Source organism: Salvelinus fontinalis, unplaced genomic scaffold, assembly GCF_029448725.1.
Source record: "Salvelinus fontinalis isolate EN_2023a unplaced genomic scaffold, ASM2944872v1 scaffold_0314, whole genome shotgun sequence".
Classification (NCBI taxonomy): Eukaryota; Metazoa; Chordata; class Actinopteri; order Salmoniformes; family Salmonidae; genus Salvelinus; species Salvelinus fontinalis.
Genome location: NW_026600523.1, coordinates 75,640 through 101,932, shown reverse-complemented (window position 1 = coordinate 101,932; position 26,293 = coordinate 75,640). Strand labels below are relative to the sequence as shown.

Sequence of the window (26,293 nt, the reverse complement as noted above, 5' to 3'; positions counted from 1 at the left end):
ACCTGGAACTCTATCACTCTCTACTATACCTGGTTTAACCTGGAACTCTATCAGTCTCTACTATATCTGGTTTAACCTGGAACTCTCAACTATACCTGATTTAACCTGGAACTCTATCACTCTCTACTATACATTAATAATGTATCTCCCCTGGTTTAACCTGGAACTCTATCACTCTCAGCTATACCTGGTTTAACCTGGAACTCTATCACTCTCTACTATACCTGGTTTAACCTGGAACTCTATCACTCTCTGCTATACCTGGTTTAACCTGGAACTCTATCACTCTCTACTATACCTGGTTTAACCTGGAACTCTATCACTCTCTGCTATACCTGGTTTAACCTGGAACTCTATCACTCTCTACTATATCTGGTTTAACCTGGAACTCTCTACTATACATTAATAATGTATCTCCCCTGGTTTAACCTGGAACTCTATCACTCTCTACTATACCTGGTTTAACCTGGAACTCTATCACTCTCTACTATACCTGGTTTAACCTGGAACTCTATCACTCTCTACTATACATTAATAATGTATCTCCCCTGGTTTAACCTGGAACTCTATCAGTCTCTACTATACCTGGTTTAACCTGGAACTCTATCAGTCTCTACTATACCTGGTTTAACCTGGAACTCTATCACTCTCTACTATACCTGGTTTAACCTGGAACTCTATCACTCTCAACTATACCTGGTTTAACCTGGAACTCTATCACTCTCTGCTATACCTGGTTTAACCTGGAACTCTATCACTCTCTACTATACCTGGTTTAACCTGGAACTCTATCACTCTCTACTATACCTGGTTTAACCTGGAACTCTATCACTCTCTGCTATACCTGGTTTAACCTGGAACTCTATCACTCTCTACTATATCTGGTTTAACCTGGAACTCTCAACTATACCTGGTTTAACCTGGAACTCGATCACTCTCTACTATACATTAATAATGTATCTCCCCTGGTTTAACCTGGAACTCTATCAGTCTCTACTATACCTGGTTTAACCTGGAACTCTATCAGTCTCTACTATACCTGGTTTAACCTGGAACTCTATCACTCTCAACTATACCTGGTTTAACCTGGAACTCTATCACTCTCAACTATACCTGGTTTAACCTGGAACTCTCAACTATACCTGGTTTAACCTGGAACTCTATCACTCTCAGCTATACCTGGTTTAACCTGGAACTCTCAACTATACCTGGTTTAACCTGGAACTAGATCACTCTCTACTATACATTAATAATGTATCTCCCCTGGTTTAACCTGGAACTCTATCAGTCTCTACTATACCAGGTTTAACCTGGAACTCTATCAGTCTCTACTATACCTGGTTTAACCTGGAACTCTATCACTCTCAACTATACCTGGTTTAACCTGGAACTCTATCACTCTCAACTATACCTGGTTTAACCTGGAACTCTCAACTATACCTGGTTTAACCTGGAACTCTATCACTCTCAACTATAGCTGGTTTAACCTGGAACTCTATCACTCTCAACTATACCTGGTTTAACCTGGAACTCTCAACTATACCTGGTTTAACCTGGAACTCGATCACTCTCAACTATACATTAATAATGTATCTTGTTGGGGATGAATCATTACTAGTTAGGTAACAGATAAATACGATGTTTTATTTACTTTCAAATTATGCTTATGTGAGATACTTGTCATTAGAATGTTTCCCTTTGTCTATATCAAATCAAGTTTATTTTATATAGCCCTTCGTACATCAGCTAATATCTTGAAGTGCTGTACAGAAACCCAGCCTAAATCCCCAAACAGCAAGCAATGCAGGTGTAGAAGCAGGGTGGCTAGGAAAAACTCCCTAGAAAGGCCAAAACCTAGGAAGAAACCTAGAGAGGAACCAGGCTATGAGGGGTGACCAGTCCTCTTCTGGCTGTGCCGGGTGGAGATTATAACAGAACATGGCCAAGATGATTAAATGTTCATAAATGACCAGCATGGTCAAATAATAAATCAGGAGTAAATGTCAGTTGGCTTTTCATAGCCGATCATTAAGAGTATCTCTACCGCTCCTGCGGTCTCTAGAGAGTTGAAAACAGTAGGTCTGGGACAGGTAGCACGTCCGGTGGACAGGTCAGGGTTCCATAGCCGCAGGCAGAACAGTTGAAACTGGACCAGCAGCAAGGCCAGGTGGACTGGGGACAGCAAGGAGTCATCATGCCCGGTAGTCCTGACGCATGGTCCTAGGGCTCAGGTCCGCCGAGAGAGAGAGAGAGAAAGAAAGAGAGAAGGAGAGAATTAGAGAGAGCATACTTAAATGCACACAGGACACCGGATAAGACAGGAGAAGTACTCCAGATATAACCAACTGACCCCAGCCCCCCGACACAAACTACTGCAGCATAAATACTGGAGGCTGAGACAGGAGGGGTCAGGAGACACTGTGGCCCCATCCGATGATACCTCCGGACAGGGCCAAACAGAAAGGACATAACCCCACCCACTTTGCCAAAGCACAGCCCCCACACCACTAGAGGGATATCTCCAACCACCAACTTACAATCCTGAGACAAGGCCGAGTATAGCCCACAAAGATCTCCACCACAGCACAAACCAAGGGGGGTTTGTATAGTTTGCAACTGCCAACTATAGGGTTGGCAGTTGCAGTTATCCCTTCTCAGCTAGGGCTCAGTCACTTGGGGCCCAGAGAGGGGAGAGGTCAGACTTGTCTTCATAAGTCAATGTATCTGTTAAACCATCTGGTGCTATGTAGAATATCAGAAGGGGAGGAGGACAGAATGGAACATCGTCTTCTTATGGGAATGTGTCTGTACCTATTCCTAAACCATGTGAAGGGATGGCGTGATTAATGGGGAACCAGTTAGTTATCTCATACAATGTCTGTACGCCAGTCACTCCCTCCTTTTCTCATTGGGGGGGGGGAGTATGGCAGTGTCTGGAACCATCGTATGTCCCCTCTGATGTTGTCCTTCTCTTGACCTAGAGGTATATGACCTAGAGGCTCACTCCCCTCCGTGAGATTGTCGAGGAGGGGCTTTATTTGAGATGGGAGTATCTAGAATTAACAACTGATATATGCCATTGGATGAGGTAATGTTTTGGTACTATTAGGTACCAAGAACGAGATTAGAACCTCGACTTAGAGACCAAACTGAACGATAATTTAGAGCGAATGCTGTCTGGCTATGGGATACTCCTCTCTCAAGTAAAAGTATTTCTTTGTGAAGCAGTTCCTATTATCTGTGGTTTGTCATGTCGACTAGGAGGGGGGGGGGGGGGGGGGGGGGTGGATATTTACTATAAAAGATCTCAGTTGCCATGATGTTGACTACTCAACTTTACACATTTCAGTCTCTAATGAAAAGTCATTAGTCTCCCGGGTGGCGCAGTGGTCTAGGGCACTGCATCGCAGTGCTCGCTGCGCCACCAGAGTCTCTGGGTTCGCGCCCAAGCTGGGCTGGGTTCGCGCCCAGGCTCTGTCGCAGCCGGCCGCAACCGGGAGGTCCGTGGGGCGATGCACAATTGGCATAGGCGGATGTCATAAGGTGAATGCACCAATTTGTAAGTCGCTCTGGATAAGAGCGTCTGCTAAATGACTTAAATGTAATGTAAATGTGTCGTCCGGGTTAGGAAGGTTTGGCCGGTAGGGATATCATTGACTCAGTATGTAAAATGTAATGTAATGTAAAATGTATGCACTCTACTGTAAGTCGCTCTGGATAAGAGCGTCTGCTAAATGACTAAAATGTAAAAATGTACATGTCAAATGCTATTGGAAGAGGTTAATGATTATTTAAAGGTGAAGTTTAAGTATAACTCTGACTGGTGTGTGGTTTGCTCTCTCATCATTTGGTAATGCAGGAAATTGCCACACCATACCACAGATACACCACACCACAGATACACCCTAGCAGTAGTCTATAGTAGTACTGAGGATGCTAGTAGTTAGCAGGATGCTAGGGGTTAGCAGGATGCTAGTGGTTAGCAGGATGCTGGGGGTTAGCAGGATGCTAAGTGGTTAGCAGGATGCTAAGTGGTTAGCAGGATGCTAAGTGGTTAGCAGGATGCTAGTAGTTAGCAGGATGCTAAGTGGTTAGCCCTAGCAGTAGTCTATAGTAGTACTGAGGATGCTAGTAGTTAGCAGGATGCTAGGGGTTAGCAGGATGCTAAGTGGTTAGCAGGATGCTAAGTGGTTAGCAGGATGCTAGTAGTTAGCAGGATGCTAAGTGGTTAGCCCTAGCAGTAGTCTATAGTAGTACTGAGGATGCTAGTAGTTAGCAGGATGCTAAGTGGTTAGCCCTAGCAGTAGTACTGTGTAGGATCCAGGCGTAACCTTTTTGGAAGTGAAATCTTCTTGTGTACAATATTTATAAACCCACAAGACTGTAATGGCTTTGTATTCTAAAATAAAAAAGGGTTTTGTTTTCTTATTAAACGTTAAATAGAAACAATGACCAAAAAGTGTGTTGGTGTCAGATTTTTTTTATTTTTATCAAGAGACAACGCAAAGACTCCTCTGCCCTTCCAGACTCCCTCCGCCTCGTCAGGGACGTCGGCGTACAGAAATCGGTTAACCACCAAACTGAGGATCTAAACGTAAAATCCTTGATGTAGTCGCGCCTCTAAAAACAAAACTACATTTGGTCTTAAGAAACTAGATCCCTGGTAAACAGGAAATACCCTCTGAAGCAAGCTTCCTGAAAATGGAAACTAGATCCCTGGTAAACAGGAAATACCTTCTGAAGCAAGCTTCCTGAAAATGGAAACTAGATCCCTGGTAAACAGGAAATACCCTCTGAAGCAAGCTTCCTGAAAATGGAAACTAGATCCCTGGTAAACAGGAAATACCCTCTGAAGCAAGCTTCCTGAAAATGGAAACTAGATCCCTGGTAAACAGGAAATACCCTCTGAAGCAAGCTTCCTGAAAATGGAAACTAGATCCCTGGTAAACAGGAAATACCCTCTGAAGCAAGCTTCCTGAAAATGGAAACTAGATCCCTGGTATACAGGATATACCCTCTGAAGCAAGCTTCCTGAAAATGGAAACTAGATCCCTGGTAAACAGGAAATACCCTCTGAAGCAAGCTTCCTGAAAATGGAAACTTGATCCCTGGTAAACAGGAAATACCCTCTGAAGCAAGCTTCCTGAAAATGGAAACTAGATCCCTGGTAAACAGGAAATACCCTGGAGCAAGCTTCCTGAAAATGGAAACGGAAATGGCGCCACACCAAACTGGAAGTCGTCCGACTAGCTTGGAAAGACATTATCGTATCGAAGAGCCCTCGCTGCTGCTCCATCATCCTACTTTTACAACCTGATTTAGGAGAATAAGAACAATCCAGAATACAGTTTTAATACGGTCACAAAACTAACTAAAAAAGCAGCATTCCCCAAGAAGGTGGCCTTCATTATTTTATTTAACAAGGCAAGTCAGTTAAAAACGAATTCTTATTTACAATGACGGCCTACCAAAAGGCAAAAGACCACCTACGAGGGCTGGGATTAAAATAAATAAAATATAAATATAGGACAAAACACACATCACGACAAGAGAGACAACACTACATAAAGACCTGAGGCAACAAAACGACATGGTAGCAACACAACATGGTACACACATTATTGGTCACAGACAACAGCACAAAGGGCAAGAAGGTAGAGACAACAATACATCACGTGAAGCAGCCACAACTGTCAGTAAGAGAGTCCATGATTGAGTCTTTGGATGAAGAGATTGAGATAAAACTGTCCAGTTTGAGTGTTTTTTGCAGCTCGTTCCAGTCGCTAGCTGCAGCGAACTGAAAAGAGGAGTGACCCAGGGATGTGTGTGCGTCGGGGACCTTTAACAGAACATGACTGGCAGAATGGGTGTTGTATGTGGAGGATGAGGGCTGCAGTAGATATCTCAGATAGGGGGGAGTGAGGCCTAAGAGGGTTTTATAACCAGTGGGTCTTGCGACGGGTATAAAGAGAGGACATTCCCAAAGAAAATCATGGACTTTTTACTCCATAGATTTTCCCTGACACCCAAATGTACACGTTACATTTTGAATGCTTAGCAGGACAGAACAGGGTCCAATTCACACACTTATCAGTTGAACATCTCTGGTCATCCATACTGTCTCTGATCTGGAGGACTCACTAAACCGAGAACATCTCTGGTCATCCATACTGTCTCTGATCTGGAGGACTCACTAAACCGAGAACATCTCTGGTCATCCCTACTGCCTCTGATCTGGAGGACTCACTAAACAGAGAACATCCCTGGTCATCCCTACTGCCTCTGATCTGGAGGACTCACTAAACAGAGAACATCCCTGGTCATCCCTACTGCCTCTGATCTGGAGGACTCACTAAACAGAGAACCTCCCTGGTCATCCCTATTGCCTCTGATCTGGTGGACTCACTGAACACAAATGCTTCCTTTGTAAATTATATCTGAGTATTGGCGTGTGACCCTGGCGATCTGTACATTTAAAAAAATCTGGTTTGCTTAATGTAAGACATTTTACATTATTCATACTTTTACTTTTGATACTTAAGTATATTTAAAAACAAATATTTTTAGACTTTTACTCAAGTAGTATTTTACTGGGTTAATTTCACTTTTACTTGAGTCATTTTCCTATTAAGGTTTCTTTACTTTTGCTCAAGTATGACAATTGGGTGCTTTGCCCCAACACTTGTCTCTGCTATGGATCTCTGGGACGCAATGCGTACTCCGCTCCCCTAGATGGCGCTGTACATTACTTCCCAATGGCAGAAGTCCAAATGTGTTGTCGTTAGCTTACACCGCCGTGTGCTTGTTTGCTGTCGAACGGAGAGGAGGAAAATTATGACAGGGCGCGGAAAACGAAAAACTAAATCTACTCCCCAGGTATTGTCAGACCCATAAAGCCAGCAGGCTTACAAGTGATATATTTGTCGGAGCAATGATAGGATGGTTTTAGCCAGCGAGTTATGCAGCAGGTGGAATATTTGTCTTCTTGCGTTACAAAGCACGGATGGGCCACTATGGCATCTCCATTGCTGTCTTAGCTAGCTTATTGGTCGTGCTTTGTGCTAGCTAACTGACAAACTAAACGTGTCTCCAAATATTTTTTGTTGTTTTTGCAGTTAGCTTCGGTTATATTACTGTTTTCCCAAGATATAGTAGCCAGATCATTATATTACTATAACTAGCTAACAAGCTGCTAACCAAGTTGCCGTCCATTGGCAGTATAAGCATCGGCTTTTTGCAGAGCGATCTGCTCTGGGTAACGTTCATTAGGACACACCGTAGGCAAAACGATTTGCAACGGAAAACCAGCGTTTCTTATTGTAGTCCAGGGGCGCGTTCAGCAGGACTCAACGTTTTTGGGACATTCAGATAGAAATAGGTGATGTAGAACAAACATGCATTATTTCTATCCCTACTTTGCACATTCTTCCACTGCAAATCAACCATTCCAGTGTTTTACTTGCTATATTGTATTTAATTCGCCACCATGGCCTTTTTTTGCATTCACCTCCCTTGTTTCACCTCACATTGTATATAGACTCATTTTTCTACTGTATTATTGACTGTATGTTTGTTTTACTCCATGTGTAACTCTGTGTTGTTGTTTGTGTCACACTGCTTTGCGTTTATCTTGACCAGGTCGCAGTTGTAAACGAGAACTTCTTCTCAACTTGCCTACCTGGTTAAATAAAGGGGAAATAAAAATAATTGAAAAAATGCCTCTGACATGTTAGAATAAGTAATCACATCTTCTTTATTCATGTTATTTTATATCTGCAACTAAACGTGACCCCGGTCGTCCCTCCCCCTTTCTCAGTCTGTTTATTCAGTTTGGTGTCTAATGAATACACCCCCGGTTATCGAACCACATCTTCAAACATGACTGGACCAGCTGTCATGTCGTCAACTGTTTACGCTAGCTAGTGAATTGAAATTTCACCAACTGTTCTTCCTCTTTAGGAGTCAGATTCTGCCGACGGGGAGTTGAAGAAAGCCCGGCCGGAGGAGCCGGCAGCAGGACCGACTACTGCTGAGGTGCCGGCCCGACTGAGGGAGGAGGTGGAGAGACTCTATAAGCTGAGGATGCCCGAAGACTTCTATCTCTTCTGGGACTTCTGCTCTTGGCTCAGCCCCGACAACCCCCGTGGTAGGTTACCCACTCACCACAACCAGCCCCGACAACCCCCGTGGTAGGTTACCCACTCACCACAACCAGCCCCGACAACCCCCGTGGTAGGTTACCCACTCACCACAACCAGCCCCGACAACCCCCGTGGTAGGTTACCCACTCACCACAACCAGCCCCGACAACCCCCGTGGTAGGTTACCCACTCACCACAACCAGCCCCGACAACCCCCGTGGTAGGTTACCCACTCACCACAACCAGCCCCGACAACCCCCGTGGTAGGTTACCCACTCACCACAACCAGCCCCGACAACCCCCGTGGTAGGTTACCCACTCACCACAACCAGCCCCGACAACCCCCGTGGTAGGTTACCCACTCACCACAACCAGCATCACTCCAGTCAGTCCTGTCTGTCTATAACACTAACCCACAACCAGCATCACTCTAGTCAGTCCTGTCTATAACACTAACCCACAACCAGCATCACTCCAGTCAGTCCTGTCTATAACACTAACCCACAACCAGCATCACTCTAGTCAGTCCTGTCTGTCTATAACGCTAACCCACAACCAGCATCAGTCCAGTCAGTCCTATCTGTCTATAACACTAACCCTCAACCAGCATCACTCCAGTCAGTCCTGTCTGTCTATAACACTAACCCACAACCAGCATCACTCCAGTCAGTCCTATCTGTCTATAACACTAACCCACAACCAGCATCAGTCCTGTCTGTCTAACACTAACCCACAACCAGCATCACTCCAGTCAGTCCTGTCTATAACACTAACCCACAACCAGCATCACTCCAGTCAGTCCTGTCTGTCTATAACAATAACCCTCAACCAGCATCACTCCAGTCAGTCCTATCTGTCTATAACGCTAACCCACAACCAGCATCAGTCTAGTCAGTCCTCTCTGTCTATAACACTAACCCACAACCAGCATCACTCTAGTCAGTCCTGTCTGTCTATAACAATAACCCACAACCAGCATCAGTCCTGTCTGTCTATAACACTAACCCACAACCAGCATCACTCCAGTCAGTCCTATCTGTCTATAACGCTAACCCACAACCAGCATCAGTCTAGTCAGTCCTGTCTGTCTATAACACTAACCCACAACCAGCATCACTCCTGTCAGTCCTGTCTGTCTATAACACTAACCCACAACCAGCATCAGTCTAGTCAGTCCTGTCTGTCTATAACACTAACCCACAACCAGCATCAGTCCTGTCTGTCTATAACACTAACCCACAACCAGCATCACTCCAGTCAGTCCTGTCTGTCTATAACACTAACCCACAACCAGCATCAGTCCAGTCAGTCCTGTCAGTCTATAACACTAACCCACAACCAGCATCACTCCTGTCAGTCCTGTCTGTCTATAACACTAACCCACAACCAGCATCAGTCTAGTCAGTCCTATCTGTCTATAACACTAACCCACAACCAGCATCAGTCCTGTCTGTCTATAACACTAACCCACAGCCAGCATCACTCTAGTCAGTCCTGTCTGTCTATAACACCAACCCACAACCAGCATCACTCCTGTCAGTCCTGTCTGTCTATAACACCAACCCACAACCAGCATCAGTCTAGTCAGTCCTGTCTGTCTATAACACTAACCCAGAACCAGCATCAGTCCTGTCTGTCTATAACACTAACCCACAACCAGCATCAGTCCTGTCTGTCTATAACACTAACCCACAGCCAGCATCACTCTAGTCAGTCCTGTCTGTCTATAACATTAACCCACAACCAGCATCAGTCTAGTCAGTCCTGTCTGTCTATAACACTAACCCACAACCAGCATCAGTCCTGTCTGTCTATAACACTAACCCACAACCAGCATCAGTCCTGTCTGTCTATAACACTAACCCACAACCAGCATCAGTCTAGTCAGTCCTGTCTGTCTATAACACTAACCCACAACCAGCATCACTCTAGTCAGTCCTGTCTGTCTATAACACTAACCCACAACCAGCATCAGTCCTGTCTGTCTATAACACTAACCCACAGCCAGCATCACTCTAGTCAGTCCTGTCTGTCTATAACACTAACCCACAACCAGCATCAGTCCTGTCTGTCTATAACACTAACCCACAACCAGCATCACTCCAGTCAGTCCTGTCTGTCTATAACACTAACCCACAACCAGCATCACTCCAGTCAGTCCTGTCTGTCTATAACACTAACCCACAACCAGCATCACTCCAGTCAGTCCTGTCTGTCTATAACACTAACCCACAACCAGCATCAGTCCTGTCTGTCTATAACACTAACCCACAACCAGCATCAGTCCTGTCTGTCTATAACACTAACCCACAACCAGCATCACTCCAGTCAGTCCTGTCTGTCTATAACACTAACCCAGAACCAGCATCAGTCTAGTCAGTCCTATCTGTCTGTAACACTAACCCACAACCAGCATCAGTCCTGTCTGTCTATAACACTAACCCTCAACCAGCATCACTCCAGTCAGTCTATAACACTAACCCACAACCAGCATCACTCCAGTCAGTCCTGTCTGTCTATAACACTAACCCACAACCAGCATCAGTCCAGTCAGTCCTGTCTGTCTATAACACTAACCCACAACCAGCATCAGTCCTGTCTGTCTATAACACTAACCCACAACCAGCATCACTCCAGTCAGTCCTGTCTGTCTATAACGCTAACCCTCAACCAGCATCACTCCAGTCAGTCCTGTCTGTCTATAACACTAACCCACAACCAGCATCACTCCAGTCAGTCCTGTCTGTCTATAACACTAACCCACAACCAGCATCACTCCAGTCTGTCTATAACACTAACCCAGAACCAGCATCAGTCCAGTCAGTCCTGTCTATACACTCTGTATCTTATTAGCATTCAACGGCCTAAAACACATAGAAACACGCTATCTCATTAGCATTCAACAGCCTGAAACACATAGAAACACGCTATCTTATTAGCATTCAACAGCCTGAAACACATAGAAACACGCTATCTTATTAGCATTCAACAGCCTGAAACACGCTATCTTATTAGCATTCAACAGCCTGAAACGCATAGAAACACGCTATCTTGTTAGCATTCAACAGCCTGAAAAACATAGAAACACGCTATCTTATTAGCATTCAACAGCCTGAAACACATAGAAACACGCTATCTAATTAGCATTCAACAGCCTGAAACACATAGAAAAACGCTATCTTATTAGCATTCAACAGCCTGAAACACATAGAAACACGCTATCTTATTAGCATTCAACAGCCTGGAACACATAGAAACACGCTATCTTATTAGCATTCAACAGCCTGAAACACGCTATCTAATTAGCATTCAACAACCTGAAACACGCTATCTAATTAGCATTCAACAGCCTGAAACACATAGAAACACGCTATCTTATTAGCATTCAACAGCCTGAAACACATAGAAACACGTTATCTAATTAGCATTCAACAGCCTGGAACACACAGAAACACGCTATCTTATTAGCATTCAACAGCCTGAAACACATAGAAACACGCTATCTTATTAGCATTCAACAGCCTGAAACACGCTATCTTATTAGCATTCAACAGCCTGGAACACATAGAAACACGCTATCTTATTAGCATTCAACAGCCTGAAACACGCTATCTTATTAGCATTCAACAGCCTGGAACACATAGAAACACGCTATCTTATTAGCATTCAACAGCCTGAAACACATAGAAACACGCTATCTAATTAGCATTCAACAGCCTGAAACACGCTATCTTAGGATCATATTTACCACATATCGTTCTCCTCCCCTCTCTAGACGCACTGAAGGAAATCCTGGGTTTGAGCTTGGTTGGCCCGTTTGACATCCTGGCGGAGGCCCACCGTAGCTCGGCCAATCCCCAGCCCAACTACCACCTACACTGGAGGTACTTCTACGACCCTCCGGAGTACCAGACCGTACTGCAAGGGACTGGAGACAGCCTGCTACACATGGGTTACTACAGGTAATAACCCTACTACACATGGGTTACTACAGGTAATAACCCTACTACACATGGGTTACTACAGGTAATAACCCTACTACACATGGGTTACTACAGGTAATAACCCTACTACCCATGGGTTACTACAGGTAATAACCCTACTACCCATGGGTTACTACAGGTAATAACCCTGCTACACATGGGTTACTACAGGTAATAACCCTACTACACATGGGTTACTACAGGTAATAACCCTGCTACACATGGGTTACCACAGGTAATAACCCTACTACCCATGGGTTACTACAGGTACTAACCGTACTACAGGTAATAACCCTACTGCAAGGGACTGGAGACAGCCTGCTACACATGGGTTACTACAGGTAATAACCCTGCTACCCATGGGTTACTACAGGTAATAACCCTACTACCCATGGGTTACTACAGGTAATAACCCTGCTACACATGGGTTACTACAGGTAATAACCCTACTACCCATGGGTTACTACAGGTAATAACCCTACTACACATGGGTTACTACAGGTAATAACCCTACTACACATGGGTTACTACAGGTAATAACCCTACTACCCATGGGTTACTACAGGTAATAACCCTGCTACACATGGGTTACTACAGGTAATAACCCTGCTACACATGGGTTACTACAGGTAATAACCCTACTACACATGGGTTACTACAGGTAATAACCCTACTACCCATGGGTTACTACAGGTAATAACCCTACCACTACCCGTTGCAGAGGGGAACAGCGTCCCGGTACAGAGAGGGGAACGGCGTCCCGGTACAGAGAGGGGAACGGCGTCCCGGTACAGAGGGGGGAACGGCGTCCCGGTACAGAGAGGGAAACGGCGTCCCGGTACAGAGGGGGGAACGGCGTCCCGGTACAGAGGGGGGAACGGCGTCCCGTTACAGAGGGGGGAACGGCGTCCCGTTACAGAGGGGGGAACGGCGTCCCGTTACAGAGGGGGGAACGGCGTCCCGTTACAGAGGGGGGAACGGCGTCCCGTTACAGAGGGGGGAACGGCGTCCCGTTACAGAGGGGGGAACGGCGTCCCGTTACAGAGGGGGGAACGGCGTCCCGTTACAGAGGGGGGGAACGGCGTCCCGTTACAGAGGGGGGGAACGGCGTCCCGTTACAGAGGGGGGGAACGGCGTCCCGTTACAGAGGGGGGGAACGGCGTCCCGTTACAGAGGGGGGGAACGGCGTCCCGGTACAGAGGGGGGGAACGGCGTCCCGGTACAGAGGGGGGGAACGGCGTCCCGGTACAGAGGGGGGGAACGGCGTCCCGGTACAGAGGGGGGGAACGGCGTCCCGGTACAGAGGGGGGGAACGGCGTCCCGGTACAGAGGGGGGGAACGGCGTCCCGGTACAGAGGGGGGGAACGGCGTCCCGGTACAGAGGGGGGGAACGGCGTCCCGGTACAGAGGGGGGGAACGGCGTCCCGGTACAGAGGGGGGGAACGGCGTCCCGGTACAGAGGGGGGGAACGGCGTCCCGGTACAGAGGGGGGGAACGGCGTCCCGGTACAGAGGGGGGGAACGGCGTCCCGGTACAGAGGGGGGGAACGGCGTCCCGGTACAACATGGCCATATTAATCTCCACCTCTGTTTTTCAGAGATAGTCCGGACTCCCTGCCCGTGTTCCTAGGGGAGAATGAAGCCAAGAAGGACTGTACCATCACGCAGATGGGGGACAACATGGCCATATTAATCTCCACCTCTGTTTTTCAGAGATAGTCCGGACTCCCTGCCTGTGTTCCTAGGGGAGAATGAAGCCAAGAAGGACTGTACCATCACGCAGATGGGGGACAACATGGCCATATTAATCTCCACCTCTGTTTTTCAGAGATAGTCCGGACTCCCTGCCTGTGTTCCTAGGGGAGAATGAAGCCAAGAAGGGCTGTACCATCACGCAGATGGGGGACAACATGTTTGCTGCTGTCCAGTGAGTGTTCTCCATTAACTAACACAACGAAGAACACATGGACCATCTAAACTAACACAACGAGGAACACATGGACCATCTAAACTAACACAATGAGGAACACATGGACCATCTAAACTAACACAACGAGGAACACATGGACCATCTAAACTAACACAACGAGGAACACATGGACCATCTAAACTAACACAACGAGGAACACATGGACCATCTAAACTAACACAACGAGGAACACATGGACCATCTAAACTAACACAACGAGGAACACATGGACCATCTAAACTAACACAACGAGGAACACATGGACCATCTAAACTAACACAACGAAGAACACATGGACCATCTAAACTAACACTCTTTCTCTCACCATCCCTTCTCCCTTTTTACCTCTCTCCTCCCTCATCGTCATCTCCCTCGCTCTCCTCCCTCACCGTCACATCCCTCGCTCTCTCCTCCCTCACCGTCACATCCCTCGCTCTCTCCTCCCTCGCTCTCTCCTCCTTCGCTCTCTCCTCCCTCACCGTCCCTTCGCTCTCTCCTCCCTCACCGTCATCTCCCTCGCTCTCCTCCCTCACCGTCCCTTCGCTCTCTCCTCCCTCACCGTCCCTTCGCTCTCTCCTCCCTCATCGTCATCTCCCTCGCTCTCCTCCCTCACCGTCACATCCCTCGCTCTCTCCTCCCTCGCTCTCCCCTCCTTCGCTCTCTCCTCCCTCACCCTCACCTCCCTCGCTCTCCTCCCTCACCGTCCCTTCGCTCTCTCCTCCCTCATCGTCATCTCCCTCGCTCTCCTCCCTCACCGTCACATCCCTCGCTCTCTCCTCCCTCGCTCTCCCCTCCTTCGCTCTCTCCTCCCTCACCCTCACCTCCCTCGCTCTCCTCCCTCACCGTCCCTTCGCTCTCTCCTCCCTCACCGTCCCTTCGCTCTCTCCTCCCTCACCGTCATCTCCCTCGCTCTCCTCCCTCACCGTCACATCCCTCGCTCTCCTCCCTCACCGTCACCTCCTTCGCTTTCCCTCCCTCGCCGTCACCTCCCTCGCTCTCCTCCCTCACCGTCACCTCCTTCGCTTTCCCTCCCTCGCTCTCTCCTCCCTCACCGTCACCTCCCTCGCTCTCTCCTCCATCCCGTGACCTCCCTCGCTCTCTTCCCCCTCACTGCCTCCTCCCTCGCTCTCTCCTCCCGCACCCTCACCTCCCTCGCTCTCTCCTCCATCCCTGTGACCTCCCTCGCTCTCTCCTCCCTCACCGTTATCTCCCTCGCTCCCATCCCTCATCGTCATCTCCCTCGCTCTTTCCTCCCTCACCGTCACCTCCCTCGCTCTCCTCCTATCTCTGCCCAAACTCTCCCCTCTTCTCTCTCCTTCAGTCTGTTTCTGGGTAGGAAGAGGAAGGAGAGGGGCGGGCGTAAGGAAGGGGGCAGGGCTCTGGATAACCTGGGGGAGGAGTTAAGACAGAGGGCGGAGTCTCTGGGCTTCTCCCTGGAGCAGAAGACCAAAGGCATGAAGCAGAGAGACAAGAAGGTAACCCCCCCGTACTGAGACGGTACTAGAAGGTAACCCCCCCGTACTGAGACGGTACTAGAAGGTAACCCCCCCGTACTGAGACGGTACTAGAAGGTAACCCCCCGTACTGAGACGGTACTAGAAGGTAACCCCCCCGTACTGAGACGGTACTAGAAGGTAACCCCCCCCATGCTGAGACGGTACTAGAAGGTAACCCCCCCGTACTGAGACGGTACTAGAAGGTAACCCCCCCATGCTGAGACGGTACTAGAAGGTAACCCCCCCTGTACTGAGACGGTACTAGAAGGTAACCCCCCCCCCCCGTACTGAGACGGTACTAGAAGGTAACCCCCCCTGTACTGAGACGGTACTAGAAGGTAACCCCCCCCCCCCGTACTGAGACGGTACTAGAAGGTAACCCCCCCCGTACTGAGACGGTACTAGAAGGTAACCCCCCCCGTACTGAGACGGTACTAGAAGGTAACCCCCCCCCGTACTGAGACGGTACTAGAAGGTAACCCCCCCGTACTGAGACGGTACTAGAAGGTAACCCCCCCCGTACTGAGACGGTACTAGAAGGTAACCCCCCCGTACTGAGACGGTACTAGAAGGTAACCCCCCCGTACTGAGACGGTACTAGAAGGTAACCCCCCCCCCCCCGTACTGAGACGGTACTAGAAGGTAACCCCCCCGTACTGAGACGGTACTAGAAGGTAACCCCCCCGTACTGAGACGGTACTAGAAGGTAACCCCCCCGTACTGAGACGGTACTAGAAGGTAACCCCCCCCCCGTACTGAGACGGTACTAGAAGGTAACCCCCCCGTACTGAGACGGTACTAGAAGGTAACCCCCCCCGTACTGAGACGGTACTAGAAGGTAACCCCCCCGTACTGAGACGGTACTAGAAGGTAACCCCCCCGTACTGAGACGGTACTAGAAGGTAACCCCCCGTACTGAGACGGTACTAGAAGGTAACCCCCCCACGTACTGAGACGGTACTAGAAGGTAACCCCCCCGTACTGAGACGGTACTAGAAGGTAACCCCCCCCCCGTACTGAGACGGTACTAGAAGGTAACCCCCCCCCCGTTCTGAGACGGTACTAGAAGGTAACCCCCCCGTACTGAGACGGTACTAGAAGGTAACCCCCCCCCGTACTGAGACGGTACTAGAAGGTAACCCCCCCCCTTACTGAGACGGTACTAGAAGGTAACCCCCCCGTACTGAGACGGTACTAGAAGGTAACCCCCCCCCGTACTGAGACGGTACTAGAAGGTAACCCCCCCGTGCTGAGACGGTACTAGAAGGTAACCCCCCCGTACTGAGACGGTACTAGAAGGTAACCCCCCCGTGCTGAGACGGTACTAGAAGGTAACCCCCCCGTACTGAGACGGTACTAGAAGGTAACCCCCCCGTACTGAGACGGTACTAGAAGGTAACCCCCCCCGTACTGAGACGGTACTAGAAGGTACCCCCCCCGTTCTGAGACGTTACTAGATGGTAACCCCCCCATGCTGAGACGGTACTAGAAGGTAACCCCCCCCCGTACTGAGACGGTACTAGAAGGTAACCCCCCCAGTACTGAGACGGTACTAGAAGGTAACCCCCCCGTGCTGAGACGGTACTCGAAGGTAACCCCCCCGTACTGAGACGGTACTAGAAGGTAACCCCCCCGTGCTGAGACGGTACTAGAAGGTAACCCCCCCGTTCTGAGACGGTACTAGAAGGTAACCCCCCCGTTCTGAGACGGTACTAGAAGGTAACCCCCCCGTTCTGAGACGGTACTAGAAGGTAACCCCCCCCGTACTGAGACGGTACTAGAAGGTAACCCCCCCGTTCTGAGACGGTACTAGAAGGTAACCCCCCCGTTCTGAGACGGTACTAGAAGGTAACCCCCCCCGTACTGAGACGGTACTAGAAGGTAACCCCCCCATGCTGAGACGGTACTAGAAGGTAACCCCCCCATGCTGAGACGGTACTAGAACGTGACAGTCTAACTGCCCCCTGTCCATGTCCAGGTTGTAACCAAGACGTTCCATGGAGCAGGCCTGGTGGTGCCTGTTGATCAGAATGATGTTGGTTACCGGGAGCTGCCAGAAACAGACGGTAAGACTCTAGAACACTCTACAACACTCTAGAACAGTGGCAACTATGTTTGGCCTCGGGACAATGTTTTTGGTAGCTCAGTGGGCCAGAACATAATTAGTTTATAATATAAACCCAATGCAAAGGCCTACACTACAAGTAGAACCATTCGAATACTCCAGAACACTCCATACCACTGTAGAATACTCTAGAACCACTTGAATACTCCATACCACTCCATACCACTGTAGAATACTCTAGAACCACTCAAATACTCCAGAACACTCCATACCACTGTAGAATACTCTAGAACCACTCAAATACTCCAGAACACTCCATACCACTGTAGAATACTCTAGAACCACTCAAATACTCCAGAACACTCCATACCACTGTAGAATACTCTAGAACCACTCAAATACTCCATACCACTGTAGAATACTGTAGAACCACTCAAATACTCCATACCACTGTAGAATACTCTAGAACCACTCAAATACTCCAGAACACTCCATACCACTGTAGAATACTCTAGAACCACTCAAATACTCCATACCACTGTAGAATACTGTAGAACCACTCAAATACTCCATACCACTGTAGAATACTCTAGAACCACTCGAATACTCCAGAACACTCCATACCACTGTAGAATACTGTAGAACCACTCAAATACTCCATACCACTGTAGAATACTCTAGAACCACTCGAATACTCCAGAACACTCCATACCACTGTAGAATACTCTAGAACCACTCAAATACTCCAGAACACTCCATACCACTGTAGAATACTCTAGAACCACTTGAATACTCCATACCACTCCATACCACTGTAGAATACTCTAGAACCACTCAAATACTCCAGAACACTCCATACCACTGTAGAATACTCTAGAACCATTCGAATACTCCAGAACACTCCATACCACTGTAGAATACTCTAGAACCACTCAAATACTCCAGAACACTCCATACCACTGTAGAATACTCTAGAACCACTCAAATACTCCAGAACACTCCATACCACTGTAGAATACTCTAGAACCACTCAAATACTCCAGAACACTCCATACCACTGTAGAATACTCTAGAACCACTCAAATACTCCATACCACTGTAGAATACTGTAGAACCACTCAAATACTCCATACCACTGTAGAATACTGTAGAACCACTCAAATACTCCATACCACTGTAGAATACTGTAGAACCACTCAAATACTCCAGAATACTCCATACCACTGTAGAATACTCTAGAACCACTCAAATACTCCAGAACACTCCATACCACTGTAGAATACTCCATACCACTGTAGAATACTCTAGAACCACTCAAATACTCCATACCACTGTAGAATACTGTAGAACCACTCAAATACTCCATACCACTGTAGAATACTGTAGAACCACTCAAATACTCCAGAATACTCCATACCACTGTAGAATACTCTAGAACCACTCAAATACTCCAGAATACTCCATACCACTGTAGAATACTCTAGAACCACTCAAATACTCCAGAACACTCCATACCACTGTAGAATACTCTAGAACCACTCAAATACTCCATACCACTGTAGAATACTCTAGAACCACTCGAATACTCCAGAACACTGTAGAATACTGTAGAACCACTCGAATACTCCAGAACACTCCATACCACTGTAGAATACTCTAGAACCACTCGAATACTCCAGAACACTCCATACCACTGTAGAATACTCTAGAACCACTCGAATACTCCAGAACACTCCATACCACTGTAGAATACTCTAGAACCACTCGAATACTCCAGAACACTCCATACCACTGTAGAATACTCTACAACCACTCGAATACTCCAGAACACTGTAGAATACTCTAGAACCACTCGAATGCTCCAGAACACTCCATACCAATGTAGAATACTCTAGAACCATTCGAATACTCCATACCACTGTAGAATACTCTAGAACCACTCGAATACTCCAGAACACTGTAGAATACTCCATACCACTGTAGAATACTCTAGAACCACTCAAATACTCCAGAACACTGTAGAATACTCTAGAACCACTCGAATCCTCCAGAACACTCCATACCACTGTAGAATACTCTAGAACTACTCAAATACTCCATACCACTGTAGAATACTCTAGAACCTCTCGAATACTCCAGAACACTCCATACCACTGTAGAATACTCTAGAACCACTCGAATGCTCCAGAACACTCCATACCACTGTAGAATACTCTAGAACCACTCGAATACTCCAGAACACTATAGAATACTCTAGAACCACTCAAATACTCCAGAACACTGTAGAATACTCTAGAACTACTCGAATACTCTAGAACACTGTAGAATACTCTAGAACTACTCAAATACTCCATACCACTGTAGAATACTCTAGAACCACTCGAATACTCCAGAACACTCCATACCACTGTAGAATACTCTAGAACCACTCGAATACTCCATACCACTGTAGAATACTCTAGAACCACTCGAATACTCCAGAACACTGTAGAATACTCCATACCACTGTAGAATACTCTAGAACCACTCAAATACTCCAGAACACTGTAGAATACTCTAGAACCACTCGAATCCTCCAGAACACTCCATACCACTGTAGAATACTCTAGAACCACTCAAATACTCCATACCACTGTAGAATACTCTAGAACCTCTCGAATACTCCAGAACACTCCATACCACTGTAGAATACTCTAGAACCACTCAAATACGCCATACCACTGTGGAATACTCTAGAACCACTTGAACACTCCAGAACACTCCATACCACTGTAGAATACTCTAGAACCACTCAAATACTCCATACCACTGTAGAATACTCTAGAACCACTCGAATGCTCCAGAACACTCCATACCACTGTAGAATACTCTAGAACCACTCGAATACTCCAGAACACTGTAGAATACTCTAGAACCACTCGAATACTCCAGAACACTGTAGAATACTCTAGAACCACTCGAATGCTCCAGAACACGCCATACCACTGTAGAATACTCTAGAACCACTCGAATACTCCAGAACACTCCATACCACTGTAGAATACTCTAGAACGCTCCAGAACACTCCATACCACTGTAGAATACTCTAGAACCACTTGAACACTCCATACCACTGTAGAATTCTCTAGAACCACTCGAATACTCCATACCACTGTAGAGTGCTCTAGAACCACTCGAATACTCCAGAACATTCCATACCACTGTAGAATACTCTAGAACCACTCGAATGCTCCAGAACACTCCATACCACTGTAGAATACTCTAGAACCACTCGAATACTCCATACCACTGTAGAATACTCTAGAACCACTCGAATACTCCAGAACACTCCATACCACTGTAGAATACTCTAGAACCACTTGAATACTCCATACCACTCCATACCACTGTAGAATACTCTAGAACCACTTGAATACTCCATACCACTGTAGAATACTCTAGAACCACTCGAATGCTCCAGAACACTCCATACCACTGTAGAATACTCTAGAACCACTCGAATACTCCAGAACGCTGTAGAAAACTCTAGAACCACTCGAATACTCCAGAACACTGTAGAATACTCTAGAACCACTCGAATGCTCCAGAACACGCCATACCACTGTAGAATACTCTAGAACCACTCGAATACTCCAGAACATTCCATACCACTGTAGAATACTCTAGAACCACTCAAATGCTCCAGAACACTCCATACCACTGTAGAATACTCTAGAACCACTCGAATACTCCAGAACATTCCATACCATTGTAGAATACTCTAGAACCACTCGAATACTCCAGAACGCTGTAGAATACTCTAGAACCACTCAAATGCTCCAGAACACTCCATACCACTGTAGAATACTCTAGAACCACTCGAATACTCCAGAACACTCCATACCATTGTAGAATACTCTAGAACCACTCGAATACTCCATACCACTGTAGAATACTCTAGAACTCTCTAATTATTAGCCCAAGAGGAGTTGAATGTGGAACAGGTTTCAGAAACACTTTCAGAATTAATGTTATTCACACTATGTAAGGTCCTCTCTCCCCCAACCTCTCCTCTCCCCCCAACCTCTCCTCTCCCCCCCAACCTCTCCTCTCCCCCCCAACCTCTCCTCTCCCCCCAACCTCTCCTCTCCCCCCAACCTCTCCTCTCCCCCCCAACCTCTCCTCTCCCCCCAACCTCTCCTCTCCCCCCTGATTTACTATATTATCTGGTGTGTGTGTGTGTGTGTGTGTGTGTGTGTGTGTGTGTGTGTGTGTGTGTGTGTGTGTGTGTGTGTGTGTAGCGAGTCTGAAGAGGCTGTGTAAGGCTATAGCGGAGGCCAGGTGTGATGAAGACAGGATGAAGGCTTTTGGCCCGCTGCAGGAGATGATGACCTTTGTTCAGTTCGCTAACGACGAGTGTGACTACGGCATGGGACTGGAGCTGGGCATAGACCTCTTCTGCTACGGATCACACGTACGCTCTCACTATTACAGATAGACAGACACACACACACACATGGGACTGGAGCTGGGCATAGACCTCTTCTGCTACGGATCACACGTACGCTCTCACTATTACAGATAGACAGACACACACACACACATGGGACTGGAGCTGGGCATAGACCTGTTCTGTTACGGATCACACGTACGCTCTCACACTATACACACACACACACACACACACACACACACACATGGGACTGGAGCTGGGCATAGACCTGTTCTGTTACGGATCACACGTACGCTCTCACACTATACACACACACACACACACACACACACACATGGGACTGGAGCTGGGCATAGACCTGTTCTGTTACGGATCACACGTACGCTCTCACACTATACACACACACACACACACACACACACACATGGGACTGGAGCTGGGCATAGACCTGTTCTGTTACGGATCACACGTACGCTCTCACACTATACATACACACACACACACACACACACAGACATGGGACTGGAGCTGGGCATAGACCTGTTCTGTTACGGATCACACGTACGCTCTCACACTATACACACACACACACACACACACACACACACACACACACACACACACACACATAGACCTGTTCTGTTACGGATCACACGTACGCTCTCACTATTACAGATAGACAGACACACACACACATAGTCTGTCTGACCCTCAGTTTCCTGTCTTCCATTGTGTGTCTGTCTGACTCTCAGTTTCCTGTCTTCCATTGTGTGTCTGTCTGACTCTGTTTCCTGTCTTCTATTGTGTGTCTGTCTGTTTCCTGTCTTCCATTGTGTGTCTGTCTGACTCTCTGGATCCTGTCTTCTATTGTGTGTCTGTCTGACTCTGTTTCCTGTCTTCCATTGTGTGTCTGTCTGACTCTCTGTGTCCTGTCTTCCATTGTGTGTCTGTCTGACTCTCAGTTTCCTGTCTTCTATTGTGTGTCTGTCTGACTCTCTGTGTCCTGTCTTCCATTGTGTGTCTGTCTGACTCTCAGTTTCCTGTCTTCCATTGTGTGTCTGTCTGACTCTCTGTGTCCTGTCTTCCATTGTGTGTCTGTCTGACTCTGTTTCCTGTCTTCCATTGTGTGTCTGTCTGACTCTCAGTTTCCTGTCTTCTATTGTGTGTCTGTCTGACCCTCAGTTTCCTGTCTTCCATTGTGTGTCTGTCTGACTCTCAGTTTCCTGTCTTCCATTGTGTGTCTGACTGACCTCAGTTTCCTGTCTTCCATTGTGTGTCTGTCTGTTTCCTGTCTTCCATTGTGTGTCTGTCTGACCTCAGTTTCCTGTCTTCCATTGTGTGTCTGTCTGTTTCCTGTCTTCTATTGTGTGTCTGCCTCCGTTTCCTGTCTTCCATTGTGTGTCTGTCTGCCTCCGTTTCCTGTCTTCCATTGTGTGTCTGCCTCCGTTTCCTGTCTTCCATTGTGTGTCTGTCTGACTCTGTTTCCTGTCTTCCATTGTGTGTCTGTCTGCCTCCGTTTCCTGTCTTCCATTGTGTGTCTGTCTGTTTCCTGTCTTCCATTGTGTGTCTGTCTGACTCTCTGTTTCCTGTCTTCCATTGTGTGTCTGTCTGACCCTCAGTTTCCTGTCTTCCATTGTGTGTCTGTCTGACTCCGTTTCCTGTCTTCCATTGTGTGTCTGTCTGACTCTCCGTTTCCTGTCTTCCATTGTGTGTCTGTCTGACTCTGTTTCCTGTCTTCTATTGTGTGTCTGTCTGACCCTCAGTTTCCTGTCTTCCATTGTGTGTCTGTCTGACTCTGTTTCCTGTCTTCCATTGTGTGTCTGTCTGACTCTCAGTTTCCTGTCTTCCATTGTGTGTCTGACCTCAGTTTCCTGTCTTCCATTGTGTGTCTGTCTGACTCTCAGTTTCCTGTCTTCCATTGTGTGTCTGACCTCAGTTTCCTGTCTTCCATTGTGTGTCTGTCTGACCCTCTGTTTCCTGTCTTCCATTGTGTGTCTGTCTGACTCTGTTTCCTGTCTTCCATTGTGTGTCTGTCTGTTTCCTGTCTTCCATTGTGTGTCTGTCTGACTCTCTGTTTCCTGTCTTCCATTGTGTGTCTGTCTGACCTCAGTTTCCTGTCTTCCATTGTGTGTCTGTCTGACCCTCTGTTTCCTGTCTTCCATTGTGTGTCTGTCTGACTCTCAGTTTCCTGTCTTCCATTGTGTGTCTGTCTGACTCTCAGTTTCCTGTCTTCCATTGTGTGTCTGACCTCAGTTTCCTGTCTTCCATTGTGTGTCTGTCTGACCTCAGTTTCCTATGTCCCCCAGTACTTCTATAAGGTGATCAGACAACTGCTGCCCATGGCCTACAGCCTGCTGAAGAGGGGCCTGTTCGGAGAGATCCTGGAGGCTCACCTCTCCAGCCGCTCCCACGACAACCTGGACCAACTCACCTCAGCCTGAAGAAAACCACGGGAGAGAAGAAGAAGAGGGATGGATTGTTGTCAGCTTTGACCACCTGTGTGTTTTTTTATTAGTCTTGTTGTGGTTTTGGTGCTGCTGTCGTTGAATGGTACCAGTGGTCTCTCTCTGTGTGTGCATATGTGGAATAAAGGATTATATTTCTAAAAGACTGTCTGTTATTAGGTCCTGTCTGTCTGTTATTAGGTCCTGTCTGTCTGTTATTAGGTCCTGTCTGTCTGTTATTAGGTCCTGTCTGACTGTTATTAGGTCCTGTCTGACTGTTATTAGGTCCTGTCTGACTGTTACTAGGGGTGCATCTCAATAGACTAGCTTGGTCTCCTAGGGGTGCATCTCAATAGACTAGCTTGGTCTCCTAGGGGTGCATCTCAATAGACTAGCTTGGTCTCCTAGGGGTGCATCTCAATAGACTAGCTTGGTCTCCTTGGGGTGCATCTCAATAGACTAGCTTGGTCTCCTAGGGGTGCATCTCACTAGACTAGCTTGGTCTCCTAGGGGTGCATCTCAATAGACTAGCTTGGTCTCCTAGGGGTGCATCTCAATAGACTAGCTTGGTCTCCTAGGGGTGCATCTCAATAGACTAGCTTGGTCTCCTAGGGGTGCATCTCAATAGACTAGCTTGGTCTCCTAGGGGTGCATAGACTAGCTTGGTCTCCTAGGGGTGCATAGACTAGCTTGGTCTCCTAGGGGTGCATAGACTAGCTTGGTCTCCTAGGGGTGCATAGACTAGCTTGGTCTCCTAGGGGTGCATCTCAATAGACTAGCTTGGTCTCCTAGAGTTGCATCTCAATAGACTAGCTTGGTCTCCTAGGGGTGCATCTCAATAGACTAGCTTGGTCTCCTAGGGGTGTATCTCAATAGACTAGCTTGGTCTCCTAGGGGTGCATCTCAATAGACTAGCTTGGTCTCCTAGGGGTGCATCTCAATAGACTAGCTTGGTCTCCTAGGGGTGCATCTCAATAGACTAGCTTGGTCTCCTAGGGGTGCATCTCAATAGACTAGCTTGGTCTCCTTGGGGTGCATCTCAATAGACTAGCTTGGTCTCCTTGGGGTGCATCTCAATAGACTAGCTTGGTCTCCTAGGGGTGCATCTCAATAGACTAGCTTGGTCTCCTAGGGGTGCATCTCAATAGACTAGCTTGGTCTCCTAGGGGTGCATCTCAATAGACTAGCTTGGTCTCCTTGGGGTGCATCTCAATAGACTAGCTTGGTCTCCTTGGGGTGCATCTCAATAGACTAGCTTGGTCTCCTAGGGGTGCATCTCAATAGACTGGGGTGAATCTCAATAGATTAGCTTGGTCTCCTAGGGGTGTATCTCAATAGACTAGCTTGGTCTCCTAGGGGTGCATCTCAGTAGACTAGCTTGGTCTCCTAGGGGTGCATCTCAATAGACTAGCTTGGTCTCCTAGGGGTGCATCTCAATAGACTAGCTTGGTCTCCTAGGGGTGCATCTCAATAGACTAGCTTGGTCTCCTAGGGGTGCATCTCAATAGACTAGCTTAGTCTCCTAGGGGTGCATCTCAATAGACTAGCTTGGTCTCCTAGGGGTGCATCTCAATAGACTAGCTTGGTCTCCTAGGGGTGCATCTCAATAGACTAGCTTGGTCTCCTAGGGGTGCATCTCAATAGACTAGCTTGGTCTCCTAGGGGTGCATCTCAATAGACTAGCTTGGTCTCCTAGGGGTGCATCTCAATAGACTAGCTTGGTCTCCTAGGGGTGCATCTCAATAGACTAGCTTGGTCTCCTAG

General features: G+C 47.5%; 1 protein-coding gene and 1 long non-coding RNA gene across 3 annotated transcripts; both read left to right on the top strand.

Annotated features, from left to right (window-relative positions):
- The first annotated feature begins 6,767 nt into the window (after positions 1 to 6,767).
- LOC129845470 (histone PARylation factor 1) lies at positions 6,768 to 24,693 on the top strand. 2 transcript variants are annotated; one of them, XM_055913417.1, is made up of 8 exons: positions 6,768 to 6,876; positions 7,960 to 8,146; positions 11,917 to 12,103; positions 13,952 to 14,050; positions 15,414 to 15,567; positions 17,567 to 17,654; positions 21,934 to 22,106; positions 24,392 to 24,693. In XM_055913417.1, the coding sequence occupies exons 1-8, from the start codon at positions 6,835 to 6,837 to the stop codon at positions 24,524 to 24,526; spliced, it is 1,065 nt and encodes a 354-aa protein (XP_055769392.1). In that variant the 5' UTR covers positions 6,768 to 6,834; the 3' UTR covers positions 24,527 to 24,693. The 2 variants fall into 2 exon arrangements, with proteins under 2 accessions (XP_055769392.1, XP_055769391.1); XM_055913416.1 differs by lacking the exon at positions 13,952 to 14,050.
- LOC129845471 (uncharacterized) lies at positions 12,110 to 13,800 on the top strand. Its single transcript, XR_008758057.1, has 3 exons — positions 12,110 to 12,327; positions 12,410 to 12,465; positions 13,722 to 13,800. It is a non-coding gene; the product is annotated as an uncharacterized LOC129845471 (long non-coding RNA).
- Positions 24,694 to 26,293: the final 1,600 nt, after the last annotated feature.